The 20748-nt window shown below is 40.3% G+C and overlaps 1 protein-coding gene across 2 annotated transcripts in view; it reads left to right on the top strand.

Moving 5' to 3' along the window:
• The window catches only part of TAFA1 (TAFA chemokine like family member 1), a 659101-nt gene that overhangs the window by 498274 nt on the left and 140079 nt on the right, over window positions 1-20748 (top strand). For both annotated transcript variants that reach the window (XM_004372725.1, XM_004372726.1), the window contains one exon: window positions 5770-5910. In XM_004372725.1, the coding sequence (XP_004372782.1) occupies window positions 5770-5910 (141 nt within the window). The remainder of the gene's footprint in view (window positions 1-5769; window positions 5911-20748) is intronic.

Here is a 20748-nt window from a genome sequence, read left to right as displayed (position 1 = left end):
GTTCAACTTGTCAAAACCAGATGAGCCCGTTATTTAAAGCAACACCTCTCTGGATTCCAGTGGCAAATCCATCATCCATGAGCCCAAGGTAGATATGGCCCGGGGTCATTGACTTTATATCCAAGGGCTTAATGAAAATAGAGCTCATGTTTGATTCTCTGTCACTGAGGCCTCCTTCCCTGTTCAGAAAAGTGCCAGCCTGTGTGCCTGGGTGAGACTGGGAACAGGCACACAGAGAATGTGGGTGCTAGTCCAGATGTTGCCAGGTGCTTGTTAGACAAAACATTAGCAACTTTTTAAACCACTCTTGATCTCAGTTGCCTCATGTCTAAGGAGTAATCATAACTTCACTGGGTTTTTGTTAGCATAAAATGAGCTGAAGGTTTATAATGTATCTACCTATGGGGCAGTTCTACTCTGTCCTATAGGGTCACTATGAGTCGGAATTGACTCGACAGCAATGGGTTTTGGGTACCATGATGTCAGGCATATTGTAGATATTCAATAAATGGTTAACTGCTATAATACTATATTATTACTGTCATTAGCTATGTGGCTATGTCATTTGACCATTCTAAGTCTGCATCCTTATATATGAAATGAGGATAATAATGCCAGTCCTTTCTCTATTACTGAGCTATTTTGAAGATTAAATGAAATGTATATTAAAAGTACTTTTAAACCGTAATAAGAATATGGCAGACATTGTTCAATAAATGAAACAGATTGCAATCCTTGTCCACAAGGAGATTATATTCTAGTGGGGGACACTCAGACAATAAGTATAATAAATAAGCCGATTATATACTACATTTGAAAACTACAGGTGCTCTGGTGGGGGGGGGTTGGGGGGGGAGCAGAGTAAGAGAGGTCATGAGTGCCATATAAGGGAATTCAGACTTTAAATAGAGTGGCCAAGTGTGATTCTGATCAAGTGATATTTGAGCAAGGATATGGAGAAGGTGAGGGAGTAAGCCAGGGACCTGCGGGAAGAGCATTCCACTAGGTACAGAGGCACTCGTGAGGGGTCATGTTTGCCATGCTCAGCAAGGAGGTCAGTGTTCCTGGAGCGGAGAGAAGGGGCGTGGGTAGCAAATGAGGTTAGGTACGTGACGGGAGGTAGGGGTGTGCGTACTTAACCCTGATAACCCTCCTAAGGAAAGTGTCAGACTTCGTTTTGGAAGTTTTTCATAACAAGGAATTACTACTTGTGACAAGACGCAAGAAATGTGAGTTCTGGAGTCCAACAGACCTGGTCAGACTTGTGTGATTTTGAGCAAGTCATCCAACCTTTCTAAGCCTCAGCTTTTCATCTGTAACATGGGATCAATACTTCTTAAAGTTATTGTGAGGTTTATCACTAACGCAGTGCCAAGTGCAGTGACCAAGTAAGAGCTCAATAAATGGCAGTGAGCTATAAGACTAACCCGTAATTGTTCCTTTGGTTCATGAGCTGCAGTGCTGTGAGGGACAGCTTTGAGCCTCGGGTGGCCACCTTATTGTCCATATTATTTAACTCGGTGTAGTAACTCAGATGAGCTGGCACATCTGTTATCGTGCTGCTGACTTGACTGTAAATCAGATAAGATTCAAAGTACGTCCCAGGAGCTCTCATATGTCATGTGCTATTTCCCATCATAAATGTTGCTCTAGTCTTGTATGAAAGCCAAGTGGTGACTTTGAAATTGATGGTATTTCCATGAAGAGTAGAACCAGCTATATCCTGACTTGACTGAGGGCACTTGTCACTAACAATTATAAGCTAAAGTGACTTGATTGCGGGTGTCTGGATTAAAAAGTGTAATCTGTGATTAACCCTGTTGTTCCATTAACTCTAATCCCAGTGATGGATGTGTGGTGAGAGTGAGATACTTTGCCTATGATCCAAGTTCAGGCCTCCTTACTTTCTGCTCAGAATTTTGCAGTGGCCAATTGTTTCTTCTGTTTTGCCACCTTCCACTTTTCCAACTCCTCCTTCACAGAGCTGTCAGGGTGATCAGCCCCAGAGTTCCAACAGGATGACGCCAGTACTCAGCTCCAAAGGCCCCCTTCCTGCCTCAATGCACATAGACTCACACTAAGGCTTCGTTGTGGGGTGGGAAGCCCTGCTCCAATTTAATCCTATCTCAGATACACAAAAAACTAGTTCTGGCTACTCTAATGTGGTTTTTAAAAAGCCCTGACCAGCTCCTTGGAGAAATGGCTGATTCTAGGACAGGGGCAAGAAATATACAAGACGAGCAAGGAGCAGTCGACAGTACCAGAAAGTAAGAAAATGCTAGAAAACCTACAGTACAGTGATGGGGGTGTGTCAAAGGGACAAAGGAGACAACTGAAAGAGCTCCCACCCACTGACCAAAGCTGGACTAATCTGAGCAACAAAATAAATAACGTAGTCTTGTATTATAATCCAAAGTGTAAAATAAATATCCATGAGTCCATACTGATATAAATAAATGATTGAATAAATAAATAAATGAGGGGAAATAGACTAATCTCCCATGCAGAAGAATTCTAAATAATTTGTGTAGATACCGTGCCCTCAAGGAGGTGGGGTATTTCTTAAGTGTGGGCTACACATAGTAGTTTCCTTCCAAAGAGTACAGTATGGAAGGGCAGGAATAACTTCACAGTAGGGAAATGTGAAAAATACTACTTCAGCCAGGTGATCAAGGTCAACATTAACAGTGATAAGTCATGTTGGTAGTATGTACCCTAACCCCAGTCTAATCATGAGAAAAATCTCAGACAAATCCCAGCTGAGGGACATCCTACAAAACACGTGACCAGGACTCCTCACTACTGTCAAAGCCATCAAGAACAAGGGAAGTCTGAGAAATTGTCACAGCCAAGAGGAGCCTGAAGAGACATGACGACTGGATGTAATGTGGTAGCTTGGATAGAATTCTGGAACAGAAAAAGGGCATTAGGTAAAAAGTAAGGGTTTCTGAATAAAGTATGAGTTTCAGTTAATGATAATGTAACAATATTGACTCATTAATTGTAATGCGTGTACCACACTAATGTACGATGTAAAAAATAAGTGAAACTGGTGTGGTATGTATGAGAACTCTCAGTATTATAATCATGATTTTTCTGTAAATCTCAAACTATTCTACAATTGGGGGGAAAAAGTTTATATAAAAAATAATGCCCTGGTTTCTCAGATGGTTGAAACACTTTCTCTTCATCACCACCTATTGAAGCTCATCTCTTCACCTCAGAACTTAAGAATCCTTCCTAATTGTTCAACAAGGAATGAGCCTCCCCTTCCACTTATGTCCGTAATTAATTCACTTATTCATCCATCCATTCAACCAACAGGCATGGCACACCTATGCCAGGTGTTGAGTAAGGATAGAGCTAAAAGGGGACAAGCAAAGATCTGACCTTAAGGAGCTTAGATTTTGGCTGGAGTCAATTCCTAACTACGTAAACAACTAATTACAATTGTAGGAGGAAATGTATAGGGTGCTAAGAGAATGAAGAACAGGGAAGCGAAAGGATATTCTCTAAGGAACTAGCCTTTGTGTTGAGCTCTGAGGAAGAGTTAACTGGGTGAATGTATTTGTTTTGGAAGGGTTGGGAAGGATGAGAGGTAGGAGAAAGTATTCCAGGAGAAAGCTTCTGACACATCACCAAGGAAATAAAACATCAGTGTGGCTGCGTATTATTGTCATAGATAGCATGTATTGACAGTGCTAACCCCTCTACAAGCATTATCTTAGTTTATACTCACACAACCCTATTATATAGGTGTTATTATTCCCATTTTACAGATGCACCCAGGTGGCAAATAGCAGAGCTGAAATGCATAGTGAAACAAGCAGGATTGAAACCCCACTCTATCCTTCCCATCGAGGGATGCGTTGCTCATCTGCCTTGGGGCAGAGATTCTTGTGAATGTTGCTTTTCTAGTAGACTAAGCATTTCTCAACCTCAGCACTACTGATATTTTGGACTACATGGTTCTTTGTTGTGGGGGCTGTCCTGTGCATGGTCGGATGTTTAGCAGCATCCCTGCCTTCTACCCGTTAGATGCTAGTAGCAACTCTCCCCCCTCCCCTAGCCAGTTTTGACAATTAAACATCTCTTCAGAAATTGCCACATGTCTTGAGGGAGGGTAGCAAAATCACACTCCCACTATCCCCCACGCTGCCCCCTCCCACGGAGAACCACTGCCTTATACTGTGCCTTCTCAGGGGACAGGATGGGGCTGTCTTAAGTCTTCTCTTCTTCCTCCTTCCCTCCCTCCTGTCTCCCTTCTTTATTTTCTCCTACCCAACGCTTCTTAAGTGCCCACCGTATATAGGATGTGCACACATTCAAGACCCAGTTATTTTTCCTTTTAATTTTTGTTGATACTATGCGTTTTCAGTAATGGAGGGCATGCTGAATCATTGAGTGTGGTTGTAACATGGTTTTTGTTTTATGCCTTATCCCACAAATCGTACCCTCAGAATCCAAAGATACTTGTGTATACCCCTTGACACCCCAGATTCTACCCTGAGTCCAGAGGTACATATGTGTACCAAATAAAAATTTTTAAATTTGTGTTTTTCCTACCAAAAGTTCAATGGTTCAGCACCACCTCATACAATACCCTGTAAAAACAATAATTTGTGGCACATGCCCATTTTTTTCCATTTTGAACGGTTGTGCAGGGCCCTGCCTGCTGGCAGCATGTACTTTCAGTGGTATAATAGCTCCCCAGTAAACCCCAGAGGTAGAAAAAGGAATTCATAGCTCTATGTACCAAGGGTCGGAAAAAGGTTAATTTGTAGGTAGTCTCTGCTTGACAAATGCTTGCTGAGTTTCTGCCAACTGAATCCTAAATGCCCAATACGGGCTCATATCTGTCAAAAAGATACATTCTTCCTGAATTCAAACCATGTTGTTGGGAGAGTTAATTGCAGTTTTCTGGTCACTTAGGGGTGTCTTTTGTGTCCCTGGAGAACTGACTTAGCTGATACCCTACAGGCCCGAAAGACCCACCTCAAAGCTGACCAACAGTACCTTAGACAACGTAATGACTCACCTGTTCAGATCCTAGCAGAGTGTGATATACATTAGGTTGCCAATAACTGTTGCTGAATGCATGCATGAGCTATAAAAATTAAATGAAGCCACATGTCTAGGTCTGCAATTCAATACACCATTTAAAGTCCATACCCTTTTTCTCCGGAGATTCGTTCATTTTGTGGATGAGATCTGGATTTGGCGAAAGCAGCCCTGGGAAATGACTCCCAGATTAGATTTTCTATTCAACCCCCTGGAGAGTGGGCAGGCAGTGGAAAGGAGAGCTGATTTCTCTGCAGTTTTTCTGCCACTGGAAATTCTGTGTCACCAGTACCTCAGTTGCTTGTCATTAGTGGGAGCTCAGAGAATTTTAAATGCAAAGATAACACGAGAGAGAGCTCCCAAAATACAATGCACTTAAATCAGGCAGCTTCTTCATTCCATGTGTTAGCTCCAGGCATTCACTGCTTCACTGCCTCTTGGTACATAGAGCCCGGATTTGTCCCCTCTTGAGGGCTGTTCATTGGTGCTCTTTGTTGCATTTGAAGTGTAGCACTGTAATGCTTGTCTTTCCTAAGATTGCCCATCAGTGGGAGAGAACTCCTTAGTAATTTCCTGCCACGGAAATGAATTTTGTCATTTCTATCCCTTCCCCCTAACCCTCTAACTCCCACAGGCCTGCTTGGATGTTTTGAATGCCTACCAAGTTATTTCTCATCAGTGTCCCCTTTTTTTCCTCTCTCTCTCTAGAAGGAGGGACGTGTGAAGTGATCGCAGCACACAGATGTTGTAACAAGAATCGCATTGAGGAGCGGTCACAAACAGTAAAGTGCTCTTGTCTACCTGGGAAAGTGGCTGGAACGACCAGAAACCGACCTTCCTGTGTCGATGGTAAGGGGCTGGTTTTGCATCTGTCTGTAGGTGCTCTTCCAGATGTTCACCGTACATAATGTATTTTCTTGTTTTATCTAAATGTGGTGCAGGATAATGGAAAGTTATACAACTGCCAGCCCTCAGTAAAGAGTTTGAATTCTTGTTTCTCTGGGTTTTACGTTCCCAAATCAGCTCTGTTTTGCATTTTTTTAGAGGAGATGAAGGTAAAGGAATTTCTTGAGTCAAGAAATTTGAGGGCCCAGCTCCTTTGGAAGGTTTCTTAGGTTGGGGCTGGATGTAATGATGATGATGATGATAATGACAGTAAAGGAAATAATAGCTTCTTTCTTTCAAAAACTATTGAATAAGCACTTAATATATACCAAGCCCAGTTCTAGATGCTTGAGATACATTCATAAATAAATAGAACTGCCTTGAGTATTTACTATATGCCAAGTACTGTCTAAACACTTCTCATGAAATATTCCATTTAATCCTCCCAACAACCCTCTAAGGCAATGTATTAGTTATCTACTGCTATGTAACAATTATCTCAAAACGTAGCTGCTTAAAGCAGTAAGCATTATTTACAGGTCTGTGGGTCAGGAATTTAGTTTAGCTAGGTGGTTCTGGCTCAGGATCTCTCATACTGTGGTGTTCTAGACCTGAAGGCCTAACTTTTGTTATTTGCTGTTAGCACCAACTCATGGAGATCTTACGTATAACAGAATGAAATGTTGCCCCGTCCTGCCGCATCTTCATGATCATGGGTATACTTAAGTCCATTGTTGTGGCCACTGTGTATTTCGAGTGTCTTTCAACCTAGGGGCTCATCTTCTAGCACTATATCAGACAATATTCTGTTGTGACCCATAAGGTTTTCATTGGCTAATATTTGGAAGTAGATTGCCAGGCCTTTTCTCCTAGTCTGAGGAAGTTCCTCTGAAACCTGTCCACCATGGGTGATCTACTGGTCTTTGAAATACCAGTGGTATTGCTTTCAGTATCACAGCAACATTCAAGCCACCACAGTACCACAAACTCATAGAGGGTGGTGGGAAGGTTTAATTAGTCCTGCTTAACAGTGCTAGAGGATTGTTTTAAGGTGACTCACATGACTGTTGGCAGGTGACCTCAGTTCCTTGCCATGTGGACCTCTCCATAGGAGCGTGGTATCCTCACAACATGGCAGCTGGCTTCCCCCAGTGACCCAAGAGAATAATACAGAAGCCACAGGGTCTTTTCTGACCTATCCCCGAAGTTGAACTTTATCATTCCCACAACATCCCGTTGGTTACACAAGTTGGCTCTAGTCAGTATGCCAGGGAACTACAAGGGCTTGAATAGAAGGAGGCAGGAACCATTAAGGGTCATCTCTATAGGCAGATAAACTCTTCCCCTTACCCCCATTTTAAAAATCGAGAAACTGAAGCTTAGAAGGATTAAGTAATTTTCCAGTGTTCACATGGCTAATAAATGATGGTTTGACTATTAAACCCAGTTTGACTCTAAAGCCAAGTCTTGACTACCACCTTTTTAAAACAATTTTATATGCTACTGTCAAACTCAGTAGTGAGTCTGAGGTTCAAAGAGACTACAGATCTCTCTCTTCCTCTTTCATCTTTGATAATTTTAGTTCTGGGTGTGATTTGATCCTCAGAGTCTTCAGTAAGAAATTGGAAGAAAAGTGAATCACTTGCTCAGGGTCACACAGCAGGAACTAGAACGTCTCCAGATAGAGATGGAGAACGACATTTTCTAGATTGGCTTCTTGTCTCAGTTTCCTAGTGTTGCCGTAACACAATCCTTGGAAACCCTGTGGGAAAGTTCTACTCTGTCCTATAGGGTCACTATGAGTCGAGATCTACTCGACGGCAAGGGATTAACGGGGCTGTAACATAAATATAACAAGTGAGTGACTGACTTTAAAAAACACTCATTTATTTTCTCACAGTTCTGGAGGCTGAAAGTCCACTTCAGGGTCTTGGCCGTGTCCATTCCTTCCTTGTAGGTCGTCCCAGGGGTTCCTTGGTCCCTTGGCTTGTAGACAGTCCTCACATGGCATCTGTCTTCCCCCATGTGTGTGTGTTTGCTCTTTTATAAATCAGAACTGATTACTTGGGTATGATCTAATTAACATAACTAAGAAAACCCTATTTTCAAACAGGATTACATTCACAAGTATAGGGGTTAGGATTCCAACACATATTTTGGGGGATACAATTTAATCCGTAACAGTTGTTATGTATTTTCATCATGGATCATTAGGCTGTTAAAGAGAAATCACTAAAGCTAGGGCAAGAGAAAAGGAAGTTATTTTAAGGAAATAAGGGAATCTCAGAGAACCCAATTGCAGAAAATTCAGCCAAACCTCATGGGGTCCATGAATTCTTCAGGCAATTGCCATCTCACTGTCTTTGTTCACAGACCACACCCTTTTGCTCTCTGTTTTCCTCATTCTTCTCTTACGTGGACTGGTTCCCTCTTCAACAGTTTTAGTTCCTGCTCCCTCATTAGTCTTTATGGACTAATAAATCAAAAAACCAAACCAATTGCCGTTAAGCCTTTTCCGATTCATAGTGTTCCGAGAGGACAGAGTAGAACTGTCCCATCTGGTTTCCAAGGAGCAGCTGGTGGATTCAAACAGCTGATCTTTTGGTTAGTCGCCGAGTTCTTAACCACTGCGCCACCAGGGTTCCCCGCTGAGCCTCTGATGTGAGGCTTTTATTTCCATGGCGCCAGTTCTAGTCTCACTTGGCATGATGCTGTAGCTGCAAGACCCAAAACTGACTCAGTTCCAGTGTCTTGAATGCACGTTCCCAGCAGACAGAACATGATTGTCCCAGCTTGGGCCAATATGATTTGCCCTGCCAGTCACACCTAGCAGGGCAAGAACATGTGGCATGTTAACAGCTGCCCATTTTGTACCATGGGAAGGTCACACTTTTTAAAAAGACTGTGAAAAAGAAGCCAAGTATGGGAATACACTATGATCAGTGCTTCTCAACTGGGGAAGGTCTACCACCCCCACTCCCACCCCCACCCCCACCCCGGGGTCATTTGGCCATGTTTGGAGTCATTTTTGGTTGTCACACTAGGAATGCTACTGGCATCTAGTAGGTAGAGGCCAGAGATGCTGCTGAACATCCTGCCTTGCACACAACAGCCCCCCACAACAAAAATCAGCTCAAAATGTCAATGGTGTTGACATTGAGAAACACTACAGTATGATTATTTGCTTGTTCTACATGACAGTCTACATCCTCAGTGCAGGAAAGGCAGACAGTGTAAAGCCATTCTGCCCTCCTTACAGGAGGAAGCTCTTGGACTTAGAAGCTAATAAGCATTGTAAAACCATGATGGTTTCTCACACTCTTTGCCAAAGAAAGCATTGAGGTTATTATCTGTAAATCTCCATTTTGTTTCCAGTTCATTTTTATCTCTAATGATCTAGAAGTAGAACTGCCTTCAGGATTTGGATGCATGACACAAAGGGCAATGCCTTGTCTCTGCTGGTAGAGGGGGAAATGGCTTCTGGCCCCAAGTGTTTCTGAGAAGTTAAACTACATAATGATAGTATTTTGTTACTCAGAAGAAACTTGTTTGACTTTGGGAAATCTGAACACTTTAGGGTGTTCCGACAAGAGGGCTACAAATCTTCCATGCAAAAGTCAACAAAGTCCAGAGTATTTTTTAGTCTCAAGCTGATAGTTTATATTTTTCATGGCATTTCACTCTTCCAGAATCCTGAATTCATTGGCATGTATGTGTAATTCTATGCATTGCTATGATCAAAACTGTTTTTGTGGCCTAGATCTCTATATACAAATTAAATATGGAGTGTAGATGTAAATGAGTAATTTTAATGTAGTTATTAAGGTTGTGTTCAGACAGACATGAGTCTAATTAGAGCTGTACCAGTTACCAACAGCATGATTTGGGGCACATTTGCTTTCTGAACCTATATCCTCATCTGTAAAATGGGAGCAATCATTGTTTCTACTTCATAAAATTGTGGTGAGATTTAAGGAACTCGTGTATAATGTGTTTTGCACGATAGCTGGTTCCCATCAAGTGATGACTAAATGATGCTGTTTGTCTCCTATCTTACTAAAAAGTATGGATAATGTTTAGAGACAGACATTATTTTACAAAGTTTTGTTTCATATTAATTCAATGCAGTGGTATCTTAGCCGCCATGTTTTCTTGGAACTGCTTCCAGCTAATGATCCTGGATATTACTAATGCTGGTAAGTCATCTTTAGTGATGCATGTTCAATATGGGAATTTTGAAAACTACAGAAATACATCCATACATTAAACTGATCCATGATATCATCACCCGAAGATTATCACGCCTTTGTAAAGTATCACCTTAGTATATACCCTTTAGTCTTACTCCATAGTTTATGAGAAAACACACAACAAAGGTATTTTCTTGAAGGTAAATGCTGTAATACTGTCTTATTTGTGGTTTGTTTCACCTAATAAATAATAAACATTTCCCAAGTTAATATATATTCTTCAAACACATTATGGTTGATGGTTACATATGATTTTAGGGGTACATATACCTTCATTTGTTTAACTAATTTCTCCACTTTGGGACATTTACAATGTCTCCTGCATTTCCGCTTTCTTAGTTCCCCAAGAGTGGATAGAAGCCAGCTTTTCCTCATAAGAGCAGTTGACAATCCATACACCACGTTTGTCCTAAATAAATGCTGCCTTGTATAATGCATTTCCCAAGGCAAATGTTCCCACTGCTGTCATTTGCTCTCCTCTGAAATTGCAGGTCCCTTGCCTTCTCTGTTGGTTTCAAAAACAGAGGAACTGCTATGATTTTAAAAGAAGCATATACTGAACTATTTTACGGTTCAAAATCAGAAGCCAAATCATTTAAAATGGGACAGAAATCTTAGCAACTTCTTCAGAAGTATAGTATATAATATTTGGTGAAATTTTCCAGTGGCGGGATTTTATTTTAGCAAATGATATGATATTGCATGATAACTAAAAACACCAAAATACACACCAAACAACTTAAACTATGGGATCATCATTTATAAGTATTTGTGAAAGCATTCCACCTTTGGACCTGTGCCTGGAAATATTCTTTAGTGAATGTAAGTTGGTCAGCTCACACCCTGTTGGGTTTTACTGCTTAATTGTTCTATTACCGGAAATGGGAGGGTATCCTACTTAATATCTTTGGTTGAGGCTAACTAAAACTATGATGCGCAGACTTTCAGTAATTTTAAATTACTTCTCAGGGACTAGAAGTTAAAATCAAATGAAGATTCATAAACAAGAGGATGGTGACTCAAAACGTAATTATTTAGTTGGGGGAAGAGTTGTTCCAAGCAGTGGTATAAAACAAACAAAATTAAATTTCTAGGTGGTTTGTGAAGTTATGGCGCATGATTCTCATTGATCTGTAACGGCACTGAAAAATTGTATCAATCTCAATGCTTTAAAAATAATGGAATATAATTAATAACAAAAATAATAACAAATATAATGGCTAACATTTTTTGAAAGTTTACCATATGCCAGACACCGTTCTAAGTATTTTATGTCTATGCATTCGTTTAATCCTTACCCCAACCCTATTAAGTGTGTCCTCCTATTATTTCCATTTTACTGATCAGGAAACTGAGGCACAGAGAAATTCAGTGACATGTTCAAAATCATGCAGCCAATAAGTGTCAGGCTAGGAAACCAGCTCAGGCTAGCCAGCTCTCCATTCATCAAGCATCTGCAAACCAGTACCTGACACAGGCACACATCATATTCCAAAAGGTTTTCTGCAAGATGCCCAGACATCTGGGTGACAAAGGGGAGGAAAGCCCAACTATGTCGATACTGTGTGGATCATCCAGTACTTCGGCCAATACTTGCCCCTCCCTTTCTTCCAGAGACTTCTAAGTCATACAGATATTGATTGCAGTTTCTAAGGTCATTGTCAGAGAATAGTTAGAAGGATTTGTGCAAATAACGCTTTCAGTTTTATAGAATGATTGACGCATCATGATTTAAGGCATGGGGGGATGAAATGTCTATCTCCCCAGGAAATTTTCATGCAGCTTGCTCTATTTCTATTTTTATTCTCATGTCATTTATATCTATTCCTAACTTGGACAAGTATGTGGGGGAAGCAAATAATTGAAACTACTGGTTAGCAGGGAAGCTCCTTAAATGCACTGGGAATTTTAGCATTACTCTTACTAAGAAAAATATCCCTAATAAGTTCATAGGCCTTTTCTTCTTACTCAGTATAAATTATGGCCATTCTAATAACTCTGATTACTAGCAACTTTTACTCAGGACTCTCATCTTCTTGTACTGGATCACCAGCCGCAGGGAACAGGGAGTCGATTCTGACTCACAGCGACCTTATAGGACAGAGTAGAACTGCCCCACAGGGTTTCCAAGGCTGTAAATCTTTACAAAAGTGGACTGCCACATCTTTCTCCCATGGAGTGACTGGTAAGTTTAAACCACCGACCTTTCGGTTAGCAGCTGAGTGCTTTAACCACTGTGCCACCAAGCCTCCTTAGATTACATCCTAGACATGTCTAACTTTCATGGCTATGAAAACCCCATTATTTTTAAACTGTTAGTTTACACTTAATATAATGAAAAAGTCATCACGCTCCTGGCTATTTCTGTGAAGGAAAAAAAAAATCACAATATATCAGGACACTTTGCTCCTGGCACATCATACCTAGCCTCCAAGATGAGAGTAAAAGAGACAGATACTGAGAAATACACCAAGACTTAGACACAGGGTGATAGACAGACTGACAGGGAAATGACAGGCAGACAGTGAGAGAAAGCGACCCAAGGAGGGACATGGGAAGGAGAGAATCAGAGAGAAGGGGTAGTGAGACATAGAGGGGGATACGTTAACCGACACCCACAGGAAGCATTAAGACACGAACACATGAAATGGTTTGACACACTCTTCCAAACAACTGCTTGTATTCAGACTTGCCGTTTATAATTCATTTTTTGCAAAATAAAATTTACTTGATAGAATTAGACTCTAAAAAATTCTTTTCCAATACATTATATGAAATTCCAGAAGCAGAATCTCTGCAAAAATTGCTTCTGGAGATTGCTCCATTGGAAAACACATAATTAAAAAAAAATTTTGACCACATACCATCATATTCCCTAGAGAAAGCCATGGGTATTGAAAAGGTCTGAAAATTGAAGGAAATTTGAAATCTCCAACAGTTTCCCATAGAACAAAAGTGATATAAATGTGAGACTATTGCATAAATTGACCCTTCTTAGCCTTCTAGAACATAACATAATAAAGTCTCTGAGAAGTCTTGCGCACAAAACACTTGAACTTTAACCCGGTTTTCCTAAAACTTTTTTGACCATAGAGTCTTTTTCCATGTATTCATATCCGGCAGACCCAGTGTTCCATGAAATAGACTTTGAGTCCGGCTGCTGTAGACTATATGGATTTTTTCTCCCCAGGAATGGCTTTTAGTTCTTCTGAGTCCAGCTGACGATTCCTATGCCAATAGCTTACCAAACACTACATAACTGGTCCTGGTAATAATGTGATTTATAATATCTCTGTGACAGGTCAGGCTCAACTGTAGTGTGGGAATCATCTAGAGGCCTTCCGGAGCAAACATAGTATGAGAAAGCTAAAGCCCTTATTTTTATTAACAAACATTAAATGTTTTAGAAGACAGAGAAGATGACCTATTTTAGTCCCAACATTTGTTATTTGTCGTCTGCACACAATGAAATAGCAAGATAATGAATTGCTGTGGTGGATCGGGGTTGAACACGAAGCAGTGGTCTCTGGTCCCTCCATTAGCAGCCCTGTTTGAAACGTGCCCTATGCTTTCCAGGTGGACTTCAGCTTGTTTAATAGACAGAATGCTGATCTCAGTTGGCGTCATCGCGAGTATTTCTGAAAGAAGATTCCAATGTTCTAATTAGAAAAGGGAGGGTCTTCTGTAGAATCATTGTAAAAGTGTGGCATTTTCAGACATAATTTCTGAATTGTATGTAAATTTTCTTTTGAGACAGTATATGTTCCCCTACTTGGCACCTAAACCCACCTAGATAGGTGAGAGATCCAAGACTTGTATCTGTAAAAGGAACGAGAGGAAAGAGGTAGAAGAACTGACATGAGGCTCCATGAGCAAACTTTTTATTCTTTCTCATAGAAAGTCTGTCCCTGTATTTTTTCTTTTTTTTTCTTCTCATAATAAAGAGAATAGGATTCAGTTTTCAGGTATTCTTGTGCCTTTAAAAGTGGATGTTAATTTTTTTTTTTTCTTTTTTTTTTTAGTTTAGAGCAGCAGTTGCCAACTGACAGGACAGCCCACTAGCAGAAACCACCCTTAGACCTGTTCTGCAGGTTGACAGTGTTGGGCAAATTAACTCTGCACGCTTTTAAGTGGGTCAGCTACTCTCCAGTTCCCACAGGCCTCACTAAACCAGTTGCCATCAAGTCAGTTCTGACTCATGGTGACCCCATGTGTGTCAGAGTAGAACTGTGCTCCACAGGGTATTCAGTGGCTGATTTTTTGGAAATTTTATCACCAGGCTGTTCTTCTGAGGCCCCTCTGGCAGACTTGAACCTCCAACCGTTTGGTTAGCAGCCGAGCATGTTAGCCATTGGCAACCAGGGACTCCTCAATATTTCCTATTAATTACACCTGGGTGTGGCCCATTGCTGTTACCTGCCTGATCCCTAAGACAGGCGAATGTGTAACACCTGGCTTACATAGCTGTCTCCTTACACTCTGAAGTTAGTAAGCAAATTAATTTTTTTTGAAAACTTACTTTTGTTATAAAATGAATATACACACCCTGACGAGCACTGGTGGTACAGTGGCTGAAGCAATCGGCTGCTAACCAAAAGGTCGGCAGTTCAAAACCACCAGTGGCTCCACAGGAGAAAGATGTGGCAGTCTGCTTCTGTAGAGATTTATAGCCTTGGAAACCCTATGGGGTCACTATGAGTCAGAATTGACTCAATGGCAGTGGGTTTGGTTTGGTTTTGGTGAAAAATAGAAATGTATGTACACTCAAACAGCATTGAAAGGATAAAAATAAAATAATTTTCCCTCTCCTCCCCTTTCCTTCGGTCTTCTCTACATCCTAATTTCTAGAAGGAACCCTGTTATCAGATTCCTTACATCCTTACAGAAAGTATCTATGCATGCACAGGCCTATAGATACACACACATAAAGCATTATACATTGAAATAGTATCATATTACATAGAATGTACTGAACCTATATGTCTTTTAGTATAAGGAAATAAATATTTCACTGAAAGAGAAATAAAAATGACCGTCAACTATGGACAAAAAAATGCTCAACATGACTCAACTGAAGAAATGGCAATTAAATACCAAAGTGCAATGCTTCATCAATCAAATAGGCAGAGATGAAAAGTTTGGTAGTTCCCAGTGTTAAGGAAGGAGGGATGAAAAATTACCCTTAAATCAAACTCAGTGATAAACAGCTTACAGACTCAATTGGTTAGCCACTTTTCTCAATTTAGTTCACCAAAAGGACAGAAGATAAATAGTAAATTTTGTAATGATACTGGATGTTTGGGGATGTAATACAAATTATATGCATTTTAACTGCATGTAATGAATTTATTTAGCTACTCTTCTTGGACATGTATTTCCCAAAGAGTTTGAGGTTCATGAATCTGGATATCATCTAAGAAATATTCCAAGAATTTCTAAGTCGGTTCAGTGGGAAAACTACATGTTAAAGTCTATTTAGTTCATATACTTGGATCTAAATAAAGTACATTGCATTGTAACGTCTGTCATTGTGTGTATTTTGTGTGTGTGTGTATTTCATCATGGTGTGGCACACCACAAATCCTTGTCAGTTATCTAGCTGGAATGAACTTGATCACACATAATCCCAAATTCTTCAAGATGGAAACTTCTCTAAAGTAGCCCCAAAGTCGTTGTTTTCCAATTATCTCTGAAAGCTCGTATGTCTTCAAAGACCTGCTGTCGCCTGATATGAGAGCACTTTTAATCAACTCATATTTTTTTTCAGAAAAGGGGGAAAATGTTCTAAATCTAAAGAGTTAGTTTCTCATCCCCCTAGCTGGACTCCAGCCTAGATAAAACAAGATTTTAGGGTCCTGTGTTGTTAATGTGCTGTCCATATGAATAATGAGCAAGTCTTCGGAATTATTTCACACTTCTAGGAAAATCTATAGCCTTGTCCTTCTGCAACAGTATTTGACGCTGCTGAAGATACTGGTACATTTTCATGTGGGAGATTCTGATAACTTCCATCTAAGGAAGTTGTAAAACCTGTGTCCATCCCCTTCTGAGGCCTGTGTAGAAATTTATGCAGATGAAGAATATTTTAAAAAATTAATTATATGTTCCTCCATCTTCTCAAGCTTTCTTTTTAAATTTCTGAGAGCCTATCCACAGTCCGAGCATCAAGACATCCGTTAATAACCAGAGAATAGAGACCCAAATTCTTATTAAGTTCCAAAGTCATTCAGAGACTCAGATGCAAAATTGAAGAGGTTTTCTTGCCCCCAGATGTAGAGATGCTATGAGCTGAGGGCTGTGAGGGAAAGGGAGAAAGGAAGGACCATATGGGTAGGAGGAATGTTGTCCATTGGAGCAAGAACTATCTATCTGCCACTAGTACCAGAGAGATTTGTCACCACCTGCTCACTCATCTTTCCAGTCTCCATTCAAGAGAGCACTGTATATACATCATCGTGCAACACACTCTGTCCGTGTCCTTTTATCTGTCTTCCAGTGAAAACCATCCATTAACAAGAGCTAGTGTACTGCACATTGATTGTTCATCAGGAGTCATAAGCACTAACTTCCTAAGGTCTCTTTAGCCTTCCACCCTGCGAAGATGACCCGCATGATACTTATAAACTCCAGCAAGCTAGAGAAGGGCCCTGGGCTCCTAAATGGATGAAGTGATTATAGAAAGGAGATCTCATGTACCTCGAGATCTCCAGCTGAGCTAGAACATTGGTAGAACACTCTCACTTACCCAGCCCACCTATTTCACTTATGAAATGGAGAGTAATTTCAAAAGTCCCTGATTTTCATTATTTTATTTCTCATTATGTTCATTATTCAGTATTTTCATTATTGCATCATTTAAAAAATTAAGAATAAAATTGCATGGACTGTCAACTGATGCTGCTTAGGCTAGTAAAATGATTGGGTGGTTTAACCAACCACTTATTCAAGGAAAAGTCATTTTTCTTCAAATTTAGAGTGACATTCGTGTGCCAGCTTAGAAGTTGTCATTCATGATCTCCTTTGGTGTCTACCCACTGGGTACCTGTTCTTATCATAGCTCTTTGGGGTACAAGAAACCTAAACCCTCTCAACAGTAGATCAAGTGAAAAGAGAAGCTATTCTGAGGATATATGGAATTACAGAATACAAGAGCAGAGATTGCTCTACAGCCGGCCTCATAGCAGCTAAATCTGAAACAAAATCAGGAGCCAGGACATCTATACTCACCATAGCTTGGTCTCAAGGATGATGTTGCCTTTTATCTTGATCTCTCTCTCTTATTTGCCTCATTCTCTTTTCTCTGTAAACCACAGAAGTTGAGTCTTCCATTTCAGCTGGCAATGGTCTTCTAAACTACATGGAACACTAGGTATAGTACTAGTTTAAAACTACTAATAGTACTGGTTTATGATTATTGAGTCGTTACTGTGCATCAGATCCTGTGTATTGTATGTGTTATTTTATGTGATTTTCATGACAGTCTTATAAGTACTATTATTATTCTCATTTACAAATGAGGATGCCTTATAGAAATTAAATCATTTGTTCCAGGACATAGTAGAGGTATATCTGGGCTCCCAAATGGAGTAACCTCTGGAAACATGGGCAAAAGATGTCATCAAAAGCATGGATAGGAAAGTTTGGAGTGCCTTCTCTCCCTGTACCTCCCTGGAGAATGAAAACAGCATTCAGTCATACTAGACTTCACTTAAGTATCCTCTTCAACACACATATACCCCGTTATCATTCACATTCCATATATCTCAGATTCATCAATTTCTCTCCATTCCATAATTTAAGATTGCCGTAATTTAGACATCTTTCTTGACACTAAACAATCTCTCTGATTAAATGTGCCTCAGCACCCCTCACTCACCCCATCTGACTCCTATTTCATTACCCAACTTGTATCACCTCTTCCAGAGGTCCTTCCACAAACCACCATGCCCACAGCTAATGGATGCACTCCTTTGTATCCCTGGAGCATCCTGAATAACATCTGTCATAACTTACCGTAATGTACTATAATCTTTTGTTCAAGTGTCATCTCCTGTAATAGGGAGACTCACTCATTCATGCATGCATCAAAATTAGTTTTTGATCACTGACCGTGTGCCACGCATTATGTCAAATACTTGGGATTATAATGAAGAATAAGGATATCCCTTTGCTCCCATGAAGACTTCAGTCCAGCAGGGGAGACAGATCATAACCTAACCATACCTATAAATCTATAAACTGGAACTTGCATGTTCAGAAAGATAAGAATTCAATCCTATGAGAGGAGGTAATAACAAAGAATCTGAAGGAGGCTGAGAAGGCTTCTGTGAAGAAGTGAGAGATCTGAGATGTGAGGTACAAATCAAGCTGGCTGGGTGAAGAGCCTTCCAGACAAAGAGAACAGCATGGAAAAAGCCCTAGGTTTTGATTAAGACCTTGAGGGAAAGCTGAAACCCATGGAACAATGAGATCATACAGGAGAGGAGGCTGAAAAGATAGATGGGGGGAGCAAACAATAGAGTGCTTTAATTGAGCTGTGCATCCCCAGTTCCTAATATAGTTCTTAAACTGAGACGTGCTAATCGAATATAGAGATGGTAGCAATGGAGGGATCTGCTGTGGGAAACTGGGTAGGAAGTCAGCTTAAAATTTGCATAAAGTGTGGTGAGGAGACAGCATGAGAGTCCTCTACTGAGACAAATCTCCCTGTGTAGTGTCTGACAACAGGCTAAAAACATCTATCCTAACACTTCAGACAATGTCAAAGCAAAGCAAGCCAAATTGCCTTTTTGATATCGCCGACTTCCACACACACTGTTACCCACACGCTGCTGTCACTTGAACATCTCACACTCTCTCTACTTCCGACCACTCATCCTGCTGCAAGCAATCCTCACGAACACCCCCAAAATCAATCAAACAAAACTTTGTGATGGAAATATTAAGTCACTTCTTTTCAATTCTACTTTCTACCTTGAGATAATATTTTGACTAGTGGGTCCATTGTACATAGGGGGGCATCAGAGTAAATGGATCCTAACTTTGGGTATATTTAAACATTGTGGAGAATTACAAAGTGGTGTCAGTTCATTTTCTTCCTGATTAGTATTTATATTTTACATTGACTCCAGTTCATTTCTTTATGAATTGAAAATGTCGTGTTCGATGTAGCACAAAAAAATTTATAGAAAGTATACAAAAAGGCCTCCGTAACACCTATACCAAAGGACACCTGATGAACTCATTCCTGATACCTGGGGAAGTGATTCAAATTCAAATGAGTACGAAGGCATTATAGGACTATTTTGTGGAGATGGAGGTGATGGAGGAATGGTTGTTTCTTACATTACCAGGTCCTGATCCCTTCAAAATCTTCAAGCTCATGGGTTTGAGAAAGGACGTAATGAAGCCACAGGCTGTTGTAGTTAGTTGCTGTTGAGTCAGCTCTGATCTTGTGTATAACAGGACAAAACACTGCCCAGTCCTTTACCATCATCATGATTGTTGCTAAGTTCGAGTCCATTGTTTTGACCACTGTGTCAATTCTCCATATACACTATGGAAATTCTCTACTGTACTTGATAGCCCTTATGAAAAAATTATAATAACTACAGGAACTGAGACTTTGTTGTTCGCTGACCGTCAGACACTCGCATGTTACCAGCCGTATCGCATCTCATCTTTACAACAATACGTGAGAAGGTTACTGTTGTTATTATCTCCGTTTTACTGATGGAGAAACTGAGTCTCAAAAATAAGAAGAGGCTTGCCCAAGGTTACACAGCTACCCAGTTGCAGAACCAGGATTCAACCTCACCAGTCTGATAGCAGCGCCCATGCTTTTATTCAGATAAGGTACTAAGATTACATTGGTTCCCAAACAGACAAATGGAAAATTTATATGGCAATATAGAATCACTGGATCTGGGGACATAGACAGGCCTGGATGTCAACCCTAATTGTGCCACTGATTAGTCACATGTCCTTCAGCGTGTTATTCTCTTGGAACTGCAGTTTCCTCATCTGTGAAAAGCAAATGAAAAGAGTACAACACCAAAGAGCTGAGAGAGATAATCCATAAAAAGTACTTAAATGTATACTCCAATCTCCTGGCATGTAGTAAGTGTTGAATTTTATTAGCAATGATAAACTCTTGTGATTATCTCAAGAAAAAAATATTAAATTTATATCTTCATTAATAAGTGCATTTCTAAATTTTGAGACAAGAAACCGTGAATCAGAACTGCAGTTTCAATTGTAATACTTGTATTTGGGTACCTCTTCCTCGTTTGATTACCATCAAACATAAAATGAAGCTTTCAAGCTTCCAGAACTTTGTACAGGGAAACAAAATCAGGCCAGACCGTGATACAGAAGCCTGTCTCCAGTAAGGCATGAAGAGTGAAGACAAACTGAATGTGATGTGCTTGTTTTTCATTCAGAAGTGAAGATATTAAAGTCTTTATTTTCTAATCCCAGTTCAAGTAGTCTTGTACCTGAGTATGTGTTGTTTATGCATAATGGGACATTCTTTTGTCCTGAGTGTTCTACA

The sequence above is a fragment of the Trichechus manatus genome, unplaced genomic scaffold (assembly GCF_000243295.1).
Source record: "Trichechus manatus latirostris isolate Lorelei unplaced genomic scaffold, TriManLat1.0 scaffold00020, whole genome shotgun sequence".
Lineage (NCBI taxonomy): Eukaryota > Metazoa > Chordata > Mammalia > Sirenia > Trichechidae > Trichechus > Trichechus manatus.
The sequence above is the reverse complement of the archived record's forward strand: the minus strand, read 5'-3'. Positions and strand labels throughout refer to the sequence as shown.